General features: G+C 35.7%; 1 protein-coding gene across 2 annotated transcripts in view; it reads left to right on the top strand.

Moving 5' to 3' along the window:
- The window catches only part of SWT1 (SWT1 RNA endoribonuclease homolog), a 40994-nt gene that overhangs the window by 10608 nt on the left and 13632 nt on the right, over window positions 1-16754 (top strand). For both annotated transcript variants that reach the window (XM_086462322.1, XM_086462321.1), the window contains exons 9-16: window positions 1524-1712; window positions 2282-2375; window positions 3669-3805; window positions 4642-4793; window positions 6159-6297; window positions 7386-7531; window positions 8876-9084; window positions 10751-10879. In XM_086462322.1, coding sequence (XP_086318448.1) covers window positions 1524-1712; window positions 2282-2375; window positions 3669-3805; window positions 4642-4793; window positions 6159-6297; window positions 7386-7531; window positions 8876-9084; window positions 10751-10879 — 1195 coding nt within the window. The remainder of the gene's footprint in view (window positions 1-1523; window positions 1713-2281; window positions 2376-3668; window positions 3806-4641; window positions 4794-6158; window positions 6298-7385; window positions 7532-8875; window positions 9085-10750; window positions 10880-16754) is intronic.

Genomic DNA, 16754 nt, shown 5'->3' with positions numbered 1-16754 from the left:
GTAAGAACTTCAGGCTATATGGAGAAAAACAAACCTGAGGTCCTTAAAAAGGCAGCACGTTTTATGTAGAGGCAGAAGGCTCACGCTTCAGAGGCGGGTTCTGCGAACCCAAATAGGCTGCCTTTTAGGGACAGTTCAGCTATGAAAGTAGAACCTAGTGTGCTTATACTTACATGCCTACAGAGAATCATGGTCAACACTCCCAGGAATGTGTATGAGTTCTAAGTAGTAAATGTCTTACCCATTGTAAGAACATACTTTTAAGCATTTAATCAATTTCTAGTGGTAGTGATGTTTTCTAGTCTCTATTTGGCTTTTTTTTTTTCCTAGAAATCTAAAAATATTTAAAATCTGATAAGCAGTCAGTCGGTGCTTTATTTCTGCCTTGGTAAATGTCACAGGATTCATGAGATGTGTGAGCAGCTTCTTAAGAATGCACATTGTAGGCCCTGGCTTTAATGCTTGTCTTTAATATGTTGTGAAGCTTTTAGTGGTTTAATGTTAGCAGGATTAGGATTGTGCATGTCAGTTGTTGATAGACATATTTGGAATCTATCAGAATACTTAGGGTGCTTTGATGCTTTCAGCTAATGAATGCACTTATTCCAGCCACCTGGAAAATAATAAGGGCCTGAGTAATTTTCAAGAGTGTGTCAGGCTGTATTTGTCTTTCCCATATTAGGAATGGTGTTGCTTTGTGTACACTGGGATGCCTTTTTTAGGATACTGCAGCTCCAAATTTCTGGTCGTGCACCGGACCAATTATGTTCAGAAGGTTGCTCATGCCTGACCTATTTATTGCAAAGCAGATGGATATTAATGTATTTTTTTCAAAGTTGTATTCTTATAACGTGAATGAGAAAGAAAACAGTAGTATTTGTCATGGGTGGACCAACAGAACAGTCATTAAATTTCTGGTTTACTATGTATTTCATGTGTAATAACTTTAAAGTTCAGACCATGCTTACATACAAATAAACCCATGGTCCAATATCCATACTTCCTGTTCCTGGCTTAGGAATGCTGGCTGGCAATTAGCACAAACCATTGCTCCTTTTATTTGATGATTGTTTTGGCACAGTGACTGCTGTGGTCATTCAGGTAGTTTAGCCTGTTATTTCAACTGCTGTCACCTTGCTTTAACATCTTACGGTGAGTGTGTGACAAGGTGATAATTGTTCAAATATATTTTATAATATTGCTGCACACTGTTGCCAAAGGATTCTGTTGATTAAAATTGTGTCGTCCTTTTGCCCAATGTTCTCATTTTTACATGTAACCAGTGTAGTGCCAGTTTGAGGTTAGATTAGAAAGAGGGAACTTGGCCTTTTTCAGTTGTTCATTTTTTTAATGCTAGATACTCTTGAGCATGGGAAATGAAAACTACTGGCAAAAAAAGATAAGTATGAGCTTACATAAAACAGGATGTTTGAATTAAAAAATTTTAAGTTACCTGTAGTGGTTTGCATGGCTCTTCAAAATGTCTTTGTTTTTTGGTTGTGGTTATATTTTTGTTCTTCCAGGTGTTGGCAGACTTGCATTAATAATTCCCTGGGTTGTTCTACAAGAGTTGGACAATTTGAAGAAGGGGAAAATGTTGCAGCATGTTCGGGACAAAGCTATACCTGCAGTCCAGTTCATCTACATGTGTCTCAAAAACCAAGATTCAAAATTGTGGGGGCAATCCATGCAGCTTGCTTCTCAAAAAATATGTAATATATGTGCAACTAATGTAGTTTGAGTACTTAACCTTTGTAGTTCACTTAGTGTGAACTTCAGCACTAAATCTTTCGTTTAATGTCGTCTTCACTCTGCCGTTTGCCCATTAAAATTAGCTGGTAGCTTATAGCAGCCTTCAGAGCATATCCAGGGCTATAGTATGCAAATACCTTACTCAGGTTAGTGCTTTATTGACTATTGTATCAATTATTTCTCAGGTTAGCTGCATCTGTTGGTAAGTGGGGGATTACTTAATGAAAATTCATCTAGTTACTTTTACCTATGGGCTAAGAATATGTTGTGTGCTCTTGCTTTTGACTCTGTCATCGCAAAATCTGACATACTCAAATTTACACATAGCTTACTTTTCCTGGAAAAAAACTTAGCGTTTTTGAGCGGAGTAGTGCCTAAGCATTCGAAGCTCAGATTTGTGTTTAGATTACAGTTCTCTGTCCTTATTTGGGGAGTATTACATTTAAAAGTAGTACCATGACTATACAGAAGCATTTCTTATGTTGAGTTACTTCTGAACATGTCAGCACTGTCTTGACTAAATTTGCAGATGGCCTGAGTGACGAGAACAATGATGATCGTGTTTTACAATGTTGTCTGCAGTATCAGAACCTCTTTCCTCAAGCTGTTGTTATACTCTGCACGTGAGTTCCTATGTGATTTTAGGTCTCTTATGAGGTATAAGTTAGTCTCATGCCAAACACACTATTTTCAGATTATATCTTAATGAAGAGCTGTTTCTGAAGTAAGCTTTTTGAAGAGCAATCGCCCTCTTAAAAGCTAGAGGAGAAGGAGATGATAAAACACAAAGATTGTAGACTTAATCACCTTCATGTGCTTGTGGCCTGAAGTAGAATTAAGTTCACTCAATATTAAATTTTTAAAACATTAAAGCATAGCTTTCTCAGATTTTAGTCTGTTTTCTTATTAAAAAAATTATTACTGGAGTTACAAAATAGAAAAAAATATTTGTATTAATGATTGAAATCCAGTTACATACTTCATTTCTGCTCACCTGGTTGGGAACAATGATAAGCGTTGTCAGCAGTTAATCTTAGAAAGAGGGAAGATGGAGATAGATTTGCATCTGCTCTTGTTTTGTAAGGATAACAGATGACTTCTGAGTGTTAGTTCTCGATTTTATACAAGTCCCATGAAGCTAGTTTTTAAAGGGCTAATATTCATTGACAGGTGCTGTAGACAGCTTGTTTGGTCTTTGCTAGAACCATTTCCCGCAGTTTCAGTAAGTGGGGTTAAGACACTAGGCATCAGCTGGTTAAAGCTGACGTGGGTGCGTTAGGTTGCTGCTGAAAATACTATTTCAGTCACAGTATTGGTAGGGCTATTGATAATGATTTTAGGTTTCTCTGAGTAAAGAACAAAAGGTGACTTCAGAAATGCTTTTCATCTGAAAATCCCTTTATCAATATAAGCAATGGGAATTTTTGAGAAAGAACTAGAATCAAACTTTGTACTGCATCTTAATAGTAGTTCTGCTATAGAGCAGCATGTACCTCAGGGCAACATTTAGGACAATGATTTGGCCAGTAGAACAGTAAAAAACAGTGTTGAAAATGAGAATTTATTGTAGCACTCAAATAAGATATTACTGTCTTAGAATTATTGCCTTGTTTGAATTCTAAGATCATAGCAACTAGGCATCATTGCTGTAGTATTTATAGCTGTTTTTTTCGTAAAGCAAACCTAGAGCCTGAAATACTTTTCAGCATATTTCTAATTTTTTCAGAATAGATGCTTTAGTTAATTTTCTGGTTTAATTTTTTTGAAATGCTTCTAATTGCTTGAGAAAGAAAACTTCATGTATAATGAAGCTCAAAAAATAAGCTTCCCAAAGACAGCTTTTTTGGTGTGTTGCTTTTATTACTTACTATGTAGTAATGTCAGTTTTATGTCAACAGTTAATACTTTTCTCCTAGGGATGATAAAAATTTATGTAATAAAGCCATTGTGAGTGAGGTCAAAGCGTTCTGCAAAGCTGATTTAGTTACGGCTCTACAGAATGTGAACTTAAACAGGCACCAGAACTGTGTTGAGCTGCAACAGCCAAAATGTGGTAAGTTTGTTTAAAGTGCACATATACATATGTTGTTTTTTGAGGAACATAATAATCAGCGTAGGAGAGGGAGAATAGTTTCTACTGTAACTTCAGTTTTCATATACTTTGAATCCTTAGGAATGCTTTTTGTTTGGGGCAGATTTTTTACTTTCAAAGGTAAATGGTTTTCTGAAAGTTTGAGACCTTTATTAAAATATCTCTCTCTTACAATTCTAGGAAATTCAAATATGATGTATTTTTGTTTTATGGAAAAAACATAGCATGAATTTCCTGTGTTTGTAGTAATTTCAAAAGTGTCCTGATTTTTTTAAGACTGAAAAGAGATTTTTCCAGTTGAGCCAGTTTGGGTTCTATTTTTAGTAGTTGTAAAATTCAGTATGCTAAGGTCACTCCTTACGTTTTATGCTGGTACCTTTATCTGTATCCCAAACAGTAGAACTTGATTCTTGGTTTGCCTTAATTTTTCCAAAGATATGAATACAGCTTACAGTATTAAGAAGTGATCTTCTTATCCTTGCTGATAGCCCCACTGGCTGTGTATAGCTGTGTATAATCTGAGTTATTTAAGGAAAAAAGAAATGTGGAGTAAGGTGACAAATGAATAATGCTCTGGGGAAATTAATCATCTTGGTTAATAGCTCATAATTAAAAAAACCCCACAGTACAAGTGGGTAGAACTAGAAATACTTGAAACCTAATTAGAGGTAGCCCGTCTGCTTTATAACATAAAGTGCAGTTGGTCTTTACAGGGACAAGTTACTGGTGTACTATCAACATAAATTAGATATAGAAACAGTTTCAGTAAGTACCTTTTATTATCATTGGTTTGACAGATACAGAATTTGAGAAAACAGAAGGAGGTGATCCTAGTGTTACTTCACGATTCCCAGATATACTTCCAGACCTTGAAAAGAACTTAGGAGAAGCTTTATCTTGTATTCTGGAGACCGAAATGAAAATTGCATTTGGAAACCTATGGATGGAGGTGGTTTCTTATGTCATCTTGCTTGATATTCCAAGTATTAAGAGGTTTAAATGTCCCTTGTATTTGAATGATATTAGTACCTGTGCTAAGCCAGACACCTAAGTCATCTAGTTCACTAACATAACAGTTCACTGACAGTGAACAGTTCAAAGTTCAGTTTTACTATTACATTTTGTAATAAGCTTATTCTATTTGACCAGTAATGACTGTGCAGCATTTTAACAGTCTTTTAGTAATATGGTAACAGATATGTTGTCTGTTCAGTGTGAATTTTCACAACTCCTTTTATTAGTTGCATTAAATTTCTATTTCAGCATTGTAAATATGTCCTTCAAAAAATTATTCTATCACGTTTTATATAATATTGAGGCACTCGTTTTGCAGCCGCTTCTTCATCAGAACAGATGTTTTTAGATACCATGTGGATAAAATTGCTCACAGCTCAATTGGTTATAATGCAGATGCAGAATTAAAAGGGTGTTCATGAGAACCTCCAAACACTCCCTGTTCCAAAAGTATTGATAACAGAAAATAAATATTCATGTACAAGGCATTTTCAAATTAGCCATGCTTTGGTTTAAATTCCATTTTATAGCTGGTAGGGGTTAGTTAGAAGTTTAAATTTATTGCAGATAAGCCTCTGTGGCTTGCAAAAAAAAAAAAAAAAAAATTGTTTGCATAGGATGACTGTTGTTCCACCGGATAGAGCTTTCATTAGCTGTTAAAACTTTTAGGCACTTCTGTTTAGCTTAGTTGATTGCTGTTAACATCTTTTCAAATTCTGGTTTCACTTGGTAATAATAAATTCCAATTTTATTTCAATATGCATATATTACTTCATGTATGTATAGTCACAGCGAGGAAAAGTGTGTTTGTTTTTACTTTTTTAACAATACTAGACAATCAAAGGCATACTGACCTAGTTAGAGATGTCCCTGCTTATTTAGGGGGGTTGGACTAGATGACCTTTAGAGGTCCCTTCCAACCCAATGCATTCTATGGTTCTATGATTGTGTATTTACTACTGTTTTGGCTTTTGTACATAAGTAACACATTAAATCATTTTAAGAGATAACTGAAGAGAATTTGGAGCATTTGAGGAAAGGGGAACCAAAAGATCGTGAAAATGGCTGTACATTGAATACTTCTACATGAGCATCACTATGTAACCTGTGATGCTGCTGAATCAAATCTTTTTTAATAGTCTTGTTAAATCTGAATATGGCCTTTTTCTGGGGAATCATTGAAATTCTACTTCAGCAAGCACAAATCGTAATGTTACTGAAGAAGAGAGCAGTTGTGAAATGTGTAGGAATATGTCTATATGAAAACCAGCCTTCGAACGCACAACATACTGTCTTTCAGATACTGTATCTGAAGCCACCATGGACATTAACAAATTTGCTGAAGTGCTATAAAAAACACTGGATGGCTGTTTTTGGTTATGTTGTGCCAAGGAGTTTACTTTCAACCATTGAATGTCTCTATAAACACTTTTGTACAGGTAAGAATCTCTAAGAATGTTAATTGTAAATGTTAAAAAAAAAAAAACCAAACCCACAAAAAACCAAAAAAACCCACCCCAAACCCCTCACTGTTCTGGCTTTAGTAGTTACAGAAGTAGATACTTGGAAAAGGCGTGTACTCTGTAGATCTAAATGGTAATGAGTTCCATCCTCTTCTGCTTTTTTTTTTTTGTCAATTTACGATTATCCAAATGGAGCTGTACCTTGGACAGTCTTACCTGCTTTTATACTGATCCACAATTTATTCCCCAGGTGGGTGACAAAATCCCCTGAACTGAACTGCAATTGATAAGCTATGAATTACACTTTAAAAAAAAAAAAAAAGAAAAAAAGAAAGTTTGTGCCAAGATCAAGTCTTTTTTTTTTTTTTTTTTTTTAAATTTCTGTATTCTCCTGGCTTTCTTTTTGCTTTTTATACAAAGGCAGTAAAAGCAAATGTATGGACAGTCATCAGGAATGTGAGAATTTATTTCATGTATCTCTATGTACCTGCAGAAATCGGGGAAAACATTTTAATGAATATATATATTAATGGTCACTGAAGTCTCTGAACTGTTTTTAAAAAGCAAATAATTTTTCTCCCTCCTTTGCCACAATGTTATGTGTGGCCAAATGATCTGCATTTGCCACATAAATTATGGAGGAGTAAAGACTACTTAATGTGATAGATGAGGCCAGGGAGGTTTGTTTTTTAAAAAAAAAAAAGCCAATTAAAAAAATCCCAGCCTTTCATTTATTTAAAGATGTCTTTAAGTATTTGACTTTAACAGATATACCTCTTTTGGGATATTGCTGTTCTGCAGAATTATTTTTGATATTCCAGTTGATCCTCTTCCCAGATCCTGGGATAAATTTGGAAGACTTGATTAAGAAGTGAGAAATCTTAACCTCACACAGTTGTCTCTTGAGACTGTTTTATCTAATGCTTCTGAACCATTTTCAAGGCTTTCTGTGTGCTTCAGTTAATCCAGATATTTGAGTATTAAATTTGCATTCTAAGATTTATGACTTCTAACATCTAATACTTTTTTTTCCTCTGTTTCCCTTATTAATGTCTAAATATCAGGAAAACCAGTTGACTCCTCGACAATGCGTATCTTACTCCAGGAATCCAAAAAACTATTCCATGCTTTCAGTTCAAGGTCAGACTATGATGGTGTACTTCCCCGGGCTTATGCTGAAGTGAATAAGCTATACCAAACACTTACACAGGTAAGGGGAGCTTTAGTATTTGTTCACCTAACATCATCTTGAAGTAGCTTCATGTTCATATTACAAACCTGGCTTAGATTTCTAAATTATTCTTATAATTTCAATGAATTATTGCAGGAAATGTTGATGCTAGAGTGGTTTCAAAATAAATAGACCCAAAATTTAACTTTTATTTTCATGTAGCAAATATCTGGCTTTATGTATATGCTTGGTAGACTTTTTTTTCCTAATACAAATGTGTTATCAGGAGGGTGACTGAAAAATTTTAGCTGCTTTCAGGAAAAATGTCTTAGTTTTCTGTTGCATTGGTAGCTGATGGAAATGGGCCTTAAAGATTAAAATTAAAATTGTTGTTTCTACTTCTGACGTTGATCCATTACTACTATTCCTGTGTGGGCTATTTTGGCTTTCATTGTCTTGGTAGCTCTGATGCTACATATGAAGAAGGGACTTGCTTGTATCATGTGCTTTGTGATAGTTAATCGGGGGTGTTCTGAGAAGTATGTCTCTACTTCTAGCTCATTTCTGAATTGATGTGGAAGACATTTTAGTGTCTTAGTTTGTGGTTACTGTTAGTAATGGCATGAAAAATGGAATAATGAGCATAGATGACTTGTATTCTTTCCGATATATAGAAATATTTCAGGTCAGAATATCTGTAAAAAATTCTCTTCGGTTTTGGAGAAAGCTGAAGGGGGAAGGAAGAAGATAGTCAAGGAGAGGAAGGAGAATCTGGGGAGTCTTAATTGTCTACTGTGCTGTAGCTTCTGTGTGCATTGCTGTCAGCCACTCAGTCTGCAGTTCTGTGAACGGTGCTGCCATAAGAAGCAGACTTTGTCTGAAAACTTGTTTCCTCCTGTCCTGGTCCTGACAGGTGTTTGACTTCACAAAGAACTGCCCTTACACACATTAGGTTGTGCCAGATCAGTTGCAGTTTAACCTGGACAAATTTTCTGAACCAGTTTACCAAATGAGTAGATGAATACTTAGTGCTGTTGCAGAGGAAAATGTGCCTTCAGTCGTGGGCTAGGGAGTAAGTCTAAGAAGCAGTTCTTGTTTATACCGGCTTACTATGCCTGGGAAGCCTTGGCATAGGGTTTCCCTTGCTTCAGTTTCCTATCTGTAGAAATACAATATGTACACATAGAGGAAAGACTTGGTGAAAGACTGAGAAATGCTTTAGGTGCAGAAACTATAATAAAGGTTCTGACTAGAAGAGTTCGGCCTTGCTTTTTTTGAGCACTGCTTTAAAAAAAAAATGTAGAAGTAGTAGTAGAAGTGTTCAAGTTTTCTTAAGTTAGGAACCAAATACATTTATTATTATTTGCTAAACTGTTTTATAAGGTGAGGTCAGACAGTGAGCAGGATTTATCAGAAGACATCATGGTTCTTTCAGAAAATGCTATATGTGAAAAAATGGAAGCAGTGACACCAAATCTGCAAAACTCTGCAGAAGAAAAGTTACATTCAAGCTTTCCTGTGGTTCAAGAAAACAGGCACCAGGAAATCTGGTCAGTCCTTGAAGGTGTATGGAATACAATAAACTTGTACAGGTACAGTATGCTAAAGAAGTTCAGAACTTCTGCATAACCTTACATAATTTTCAAACACACTTTAGAAATCGGTGGGGTTTTTCCTGTTTTAGAGAAGAATCTATTATTAATTAGTCAAAAATGATTAAAAAACCCACACAACTTGTCACACAAAGACGTCAGGAGCATGCAGATTGTTATGTGATCTGTCTAGTCTGCTGCTCTTTTTCTGGACAGTGGCTGAAATAAGTTGCCTTAGAGAATGGTGTTGAAAATGCTGTAAGAGCCACAAATGTGAGACATCCATGGGAATCTCGTCTTTAACTATAAAAAAAGAGGCTTTCAAGGTCTAAGTTTTATTGTGGTTATTTCTTTCAAATCCTGTGGAGGTATACTAGCTTATGCAAAATTGCTTAGTTTTTTGTTTTCAGACTTCAATCAATTTGAAATACAATAAATTTTCTTTAACAAAATCCTTCACTCTATAAAATCCAAATGCAGAGTCTAGTAATGACTTTCCTTTCTCATATAAACTCAAAATTGCAGGAAATTAAACTGACCTCCATCTAGATGTTTTACCATTGTTTTTATTTTGGTTGTTTTTGAAAAATCTACTTGAAAATCACTAGATGCGATATTTTGGGATGCTATCACAAAATCTGAATAGATAGTGTGTTTTCGTTTTGTAGTCTTAATCTGAAATCTTTTCAAAGGAGGGACTCTTGAGTTATGTCAAGCACAAAGGAACTCCATTTTTGGTGGTCTGTTAAGGACTCGCCTATTAAACAGTGATAATTACTCTACTGATGCCATTTCTACACTGGCATTTGAATGTGCTATAGAGCTGCACCAGCGTATTTCTCTTGGCTTGTACCAGTGCAGATTAATCTGAATGGAAGCTGGTTAGGAGTTGGCTTGGTGTGGTGTTCAGGTCAGCTGAGGATATGCACCAGAGAATGGTCTCAATGTGTTCTCTTACTGGGATAGCAATTGTGAACTTGAAGGTTTCATATAGGCATCAAGGAAGAACTTTCAGGTGTACCACTTCGTAATGAAAGTGCAACTGAACTGTTGGCTCTTGCCACCTGTTAAAGACCATTCGGTGAAAAGAGGATAAAACTTTAGAATCAAAGGTCGCTTCACTCTCTTCTTGCTCATGTCAAGAAAATACTAGTTACCTCACACCTGTGGGCGTAACGCTTTGTGAGTGCATTGCAGGTCATTGTCCCAACACAATAGTTGCAGGGAAGGTGTCAAGCCCGTTCCAGTAAATCTGGAAAATGAAGCTGCTTGGAAAATTGATGAAAAGCACTTTACTTTGCTTTTTTAACCTAACAATTCTTTAAGAGGCTTACTTGGGTGTACTGAGGTTGTGCATGTAGAGTGAAGTTTCATTCTCAAGTGAGGTTTAATGATAAATCTGTTTAAGTCAAAGGTAAAATACTGTCATAGAATACAGTTACCAAGGAAAATTTTAAACAGAGAAGTACAATTGTAGAGCACGGTCTTTCTACCGTTTGTTCTAAGGCTATTTTAGATTACATGGTTTTAGTATAGGTTTACATTTTGACATATTTTTTAGTAGCCAAAATACAATGCATACAATAGGTACTGGGTTTCTCTGAATCTTGAGAATTTCTATTAAATGCTTTTCAATGTCCCTTTTTTTGTTTCTTTTTAATATTAGTATTGAAATTTTCCGAAAGTTGGACCCAAACACAGTGACTGTGACTTCAAAGTCTTCGTTTGAAGAAGCTTTTTTAGGTCTGCAGAAATTGTTGGCAGCTGTGAATGATATCCGTGAAGGAATTAGTAGGTAAGTATTTAAATTAGTCATAAAAGCTAGTGATAGTGAAGGTTACCTAGAGTCATAAATGTCACTGAAATATTTTGATGCCCGACTACAATTTATTATGTGTGCTTAGTTACACCATTTTCAGCAAAAATCTTGGCATCAAAGCTACCTAGAACCATTTCTTGTTAGCAACAGGGGTAAGAAACTGTTGCAGACATTCAGATCTCCTGTAGTGAATTTTCTCTTTTGTGACTTGGGATTTGTTTCCCCGTATTTGATGATGAGCCTCTTGCCTCTGCTCGGAGTGTAACTGGAGCTATGACGTGATTAACTAACACATTAGCTCTGATGGCAACAACTTTGAATAATTCAGAACATTTGTTTTTCAAATGTGAGGCCCACTGGAATTGGGGCAGATTTCCGGTATAGTGAAGGACATAAAGTTTTCACTTGTCACCACTCCCAAATAAGTTTTTGTTGCCTCTTTTTTATTATGGTCAAAAGAATATTTATTAATTAAAGTGTTTCAGTGAAATATGTATTCTGTAAATCCCAAACAAGCTTCAAAGTACACTCATGTGATGAACTAGTGTGTTCACATGAGCATAAAGACCATCCCTGCATTGGTAGTATTACAGCCTAAGTTCTAGGTCTGATTGTTCTCTGTACAGTGCACTAACAGTGAGATAAATCCGTTCAAAGAATTATTCTTTATTTCAAAGATAATGGTCTAAATATTATGGCAGTAAAACAGAAAAATACAGATAGAAATGTGAGCTAGAGCAGCTTGGTGGTAACTGATTAATTTTAATTGCTAATTGGTTTGTTTTTTTTTTTTTCTCTAAAGACATTATTTTAATGAAGCAGGTCATTACTAAAGTTGCTTTTCATTTCAGTCCTAAAGTTTTTGGAAGAAATCCTGTGGTATCAGTTCATATATGTGGTGGATGAGATATAATGGGAATACGGTGCTTCAGCATCATTATTTCTGTGTTGTAGAGGTGTTTCGTTGAAACTTTGTGTGGCAATAACAAAAGACATTTTGTATTTCTCTTAGCGAAAGCTACTTGCCTCCCATATTTCCCCTTACGGTAGACCTCTGTAAAAACATAAAGGTCTAACAATGTATTAGAGAAATCTAGTTTACAAAAGATGTGCTTTCTTGATTGGAGCCGTTAGAGTATCTGGAGCACAGATAAACAGGATTCTGTTATTTTACTTTATTTGAAACTATTTTCTACCACTAAACTGAAATACACTGTTTACGCATCCAGGGTGATTCTTGGAGCAGAGTAGTTTCCTTGCAAGGTTGCGTTTGGAAATGCCTGCTCTGAGTTTGTTCTGCAAGTTTGCAGTAGGGGGCATCGTGGAGCAAGAAATTCACAGGCTGTAATGTAATCTTCTGGTTTAGTCTTGAGTGTAGGTATTTTTTTAGATTGAGAACTCTGATTAGGTTTTGCGAATAGTCAGAAGACATGTATGGATCATTGTGGGTTTATATGTATTATGGACTATTAAAACAAGTCTGAAGTTCTCAAAAGCGAGAGGGAGGATCATTTTGCCTGAGTTGCTCAGCCTTTCTAAGACTGAATTTAAAGAGTATATTTATTTTTCTTGATTTTTGAAAAAATTCCTTTCAGCGACTTATAGTTAATCTAATGGTGTCATTGCAGAAGAGGAGGTATCTGGAGAAAAAGTAGTGAATCACACTTCCTGAGATAAATGTATGTAATGATACCCTTCCTCAAAAAAAACCCCAACTACACTAGTGGCATTACTACAGCTATTCAGACTTAATGTCCAGAACATGTTTATGTTTAACATAGATGTTAAAAAGGAAGAAAACAAAAGTAGCTGTTTCATGGAAGAAATCTTTTTAACAGCTTTTTGCATCTTACCCTATTTTTGTAACTTTTGTCATACCGTACAGATTTTTAATTTTCTTTGCTTCTTCCTTTAACAACCTTGGTAGCAGAGTGGTATTTATACTGCAAAATACTGCATGCAGTGAATCACAGTACTTCAGCTCTAAAGTGAATGCAATAACTAGTATGGTTTGCAACTGTGGATAACTTACCTCTTCCTTTTGCAGCAAGAAAGTATTTAAACAAATATGTTAGCTGTCTCATCAAACATAGTTGATCCTTGCAGCCATTGTTGTATTAGTGTGTTCTTGAGCTTTACTCACTTAAAAAGTGAGCATGAAATACCTCCTTTCTTCTTTTGACAGCAGAGGTTATTACATAGATTCATGTATATCATGTTGACTAGCAATGAACAAAGATTATTAAACCTCTGAAATGTAAACTTCAAGTAAAATTGTAAAACTATGACATTTTAAAATAACTGGATTGAATAATATTTCTGACTGTTTTCAGTGGTGGTTTATATTTGTATTTATGTTGTGTATTATTTGGGTTGGGTATTATTTTTTGGAACCAGTTAATTGTGGCACCTAATTTAAGGTCTCTTAAATTAAATCTTTAAAATAAATGAAAATAATTATCTTTAAAAATATTTAAATTTGTTTGTTTGTTTTCAAGTAGCTCTTTGAGGCAACAGAGGTACTTCTACAGCTCAGGGTTCTCAAGTTTGTGCCAAATCTTTTATCACTTGTAGAAATTCTTCCACTGATTCTGCTGGAAGACATTTGGGCCCTGCATCTTTGGCGAGAAGAGAGGTTTAAGTCCTTAGCACAGATAACTAACTCTTAACAGATCTTGCCCTAAGAAGTGCAGAATGTCTTGGAAGGTATCGCTGCTGAGGAGTGTGTATACTTGAGGTATATTTCACTCTATACTTAAGTTACATCATAACTTCTCTGCACTTTCTGCATGCAGGATGTGTTTCTCAACCTGTGGAAATTAATGTGTGCACCAATGCCAGTACAAGGCTGGAAGTACTCGTAGGTTTTCATGATCAGTCATATGAAACATTTTGTGTCTTGTTGCTGTTAAATCTTCCCGTTAGCATCCTGATCAGAATATTGAGTACAGATAGATTTCTTACCCTTTCAAAGGCTTCAGCAGCAGCTTTTAAATGTAGGGGTTTAGATTAGCCAACAGTTTCCATTGGCTGAATATAACTTCTGATTTAAAGGTCTATATGCACCCCTAGGGAATTTTACATGTCTTCATGTTCCCTGCCCAAGTTACTTTTAGATAAGAAATACTTGTTAACAGAAAAGAAAAACAAAATTTAGTCTTTAGTGAATTGATAGTTATTTCTAGTTCAAATTTTTTCATCTCTTCCCTAAGTAGTAGTTGTTTTGTTTACATGCCAACTTTAAAAATCACTCACAATTTACAGCATATACTTCTAGATACAATGCTCATAAATATTTATACTAATATAGTGTCAACTTAAAAAAATATTTATCTGTTACTTACTGAAGGAAGGAAGGTGAATTCTGCTTTTTCTGAGATTCTTATCTAAATGGAATTTCTCTGAAATCCCCGATGATTTTGTTTGTTTGGAAAGCACTGATTTAGACAAGGACTCCATAAGCATTTGTAAATGATTATTTGTAAATAATTTTTTAAGATCTCAGTAGTGCAGGAGAGCATTACTGTATCAGAACTGATCACTAAATTAATATTTTTGAATTAAATAATTTAGAAGTTCTGCAGTTTTACTAATTTAAAAACAGAATTCTGCAGATGTAGAGAAACTGTTTTGTCTTTGTTTGTTCAGCTCGTCAGTGGAGGAACTGAGATTTCTTTTCTTGGTGTTTAGTCAGAAGATTGTCCTCCTTCCCTTAGACTACCATGGCATTTAGCAATTTCTATCATAAAGTCTCTGGATTAAGGCTCTACTTTTAATCTTCCTCCACATGCAGTCTCCTTCTCGAAATAAAATGGAGATTAACTCCCAGTTCAAGAAGTATCAGACTTTCTTATCACTAGTTGTTTGATTTTTATTGTTTTATTTACTTAGGTGAAACCTTGACCCACTAAAGGAGAACAGTTATATTGCTTTAAATATAAATTTCAGTCTCAGAGTGCTGGTCCTTGTGTGGTTTTCCAAGGTAAACAATTTACCATGAATGAGAAATGGGTGTTGGAAATACCATATTTAAACATTATACAACATGAGGCATGGTTCCCTCTTCGTTTTCTTAGTGGCAGATCTGGCTAATGGTGCTACCCATCAGCTGTCTTCTGATCTCTGAACAAGATACGTGACATAGTTTGTGTCACTCGAATTGTGAGCAAGAGGAGGATTTATAACCTCCTCCATGGAGTGTTTTGACCACACGTTGTCAAATTGGCACAGCTGAGAGCAGGATTACAGTTGGATGAGCCGTAAGACATCTTGCAGAGAGGCATTGTGTGTAGAGATGTCCCTGCCCAGGGGTCAGCGCTGATGCGGAAGCATCCCCTTGGTTACTAAGAAAACTACTACTTTACATCAGTAGTAGCATTTCCGAAGCTCATCTTTCTGTAATATTGTATCCTTTAGTTTAATTATTATGCCTGATATAGTTGAAAATGTGTAGTATCTGACAAAAGGTTTTCTTCTAGTTCTAGTGTTTCCTTTCCTACATGGATTCTTTGCTATCTCCTACTACATTTGGACTCACTTACAGTCGTCTTTGCTGCCAGAGTCCAAATTTGTCCTTTACTCTTCCAACTACTTTAATGAGAGCTGTAAGAAAAAGTTTCAAGACCTCTGCCTCTGTCAAATACAGCTGAAATCAGCCAGCACCTAAGAAGGTACAGGGCAGAGGTGATGCTGTGGCAACTGCTTAAGCCTTGTTGCCTTTAAACCAGTCTAAAAAGCAGAAGGTTTGAATAAATGAGTTAGTGTTGTAAAAGTCATGGTCGTTTCTGACCTTGTAAAGCTAGAGAATAGGTGTCTAGACAAAGTGGCACTAGGATCTGACATCTGAAGTAGTTCTACAATAGAAGAAAACATGAGCGTGATGGGTTGGGGTGGTTTGGTTTTTTTTGTTTTGTTTTGTTTTATTTTGAAAAATCCCCTTAGTTTCCCAATAGGTTGATGTTGAACAAAATTCTGGCATATGTTGATCATTGTAACACTGGTTTGAGTCCCTTATTGCAGTGCAGTGTAATGAGGAATTGTTAATAAGCTGCATAAAAGTTTGGGGGTTTTTTCCATTTCTCCTCTTTTTTTCTTCCCTGATATTCTGACAGTGAGGTTAAATGGGGCTTTTAATGGGTTAAGTTGACTTTTATACCATTAAGTTTATGCCTTTTTGATTAACCGCACGGATTTCTTGAATTGATTAATGCTTTGTGACAGTCTTATCAGTCTTGTGCCACAGGCAGTTACATAGAACTGTTAAGGAGGAGTTGTTCAGTGTGACATATAACTGAGGTACAGAGGTTTGGCCAGATTTGGGGGTGATTACCACGTAGTCTCGTATGACTTTTACGCATATGCTTTACTTATCATTGCCCAGGATATTTTAGTGTTTGTGAGCAGCTGACAGGCTGACCTACTTTCACTGCTGGATTGTTTTGTGGGTTGTTTGTTTGTGGGTTTTTTTCCTTCTGTTTGATAAGTTAATTTTCTGATCCTTTGCAGATAGGCTTTGCTTGTTTCCCAGGTCTTCTCTATGCAGAAGTGAGGAACCACATTGTGAGCTATTTTCTATCCATTTCTGTTTTTGATTATTGTATCTTACACTCTATGCATGCGTTTGGCATCAGATGAGTGACAGGACAGTAGGTAAAGAAACTTTGAGTGGTTTGGAAAACCCTATTGCTTATGAGATAGAAATCATTAAGTCTGACTCTCTCTCCCATCTGTCTCAAGAACGGTATGTAACCTCCATTTTGTAGCTGGTACCCATAGTCAGTTTTTGTTTCTTTCTATGACATGCTCTTCTCTACCTGATGTGCTAAATATTTTCAGAAAACTGCATCGAACC

Source organism: Leptosomus discolor, chromosome 3, assembly GCF_034619465.1.
Source record: "Leptosomus discolor isolate bLepDis1 chromosome 3, bLepDis1.hap2, whole genome shotgun sequence".
NCBI classification, from domain to species: Eukaryota; Metazoa; Chordata; class Aves; order Leptosomiformes; family Leptosomidae; genus Leptosomus; species Leptosomus discolor.
This window is presented reverse-complemented; position numbering and strand designations above follow the sequence as displayed.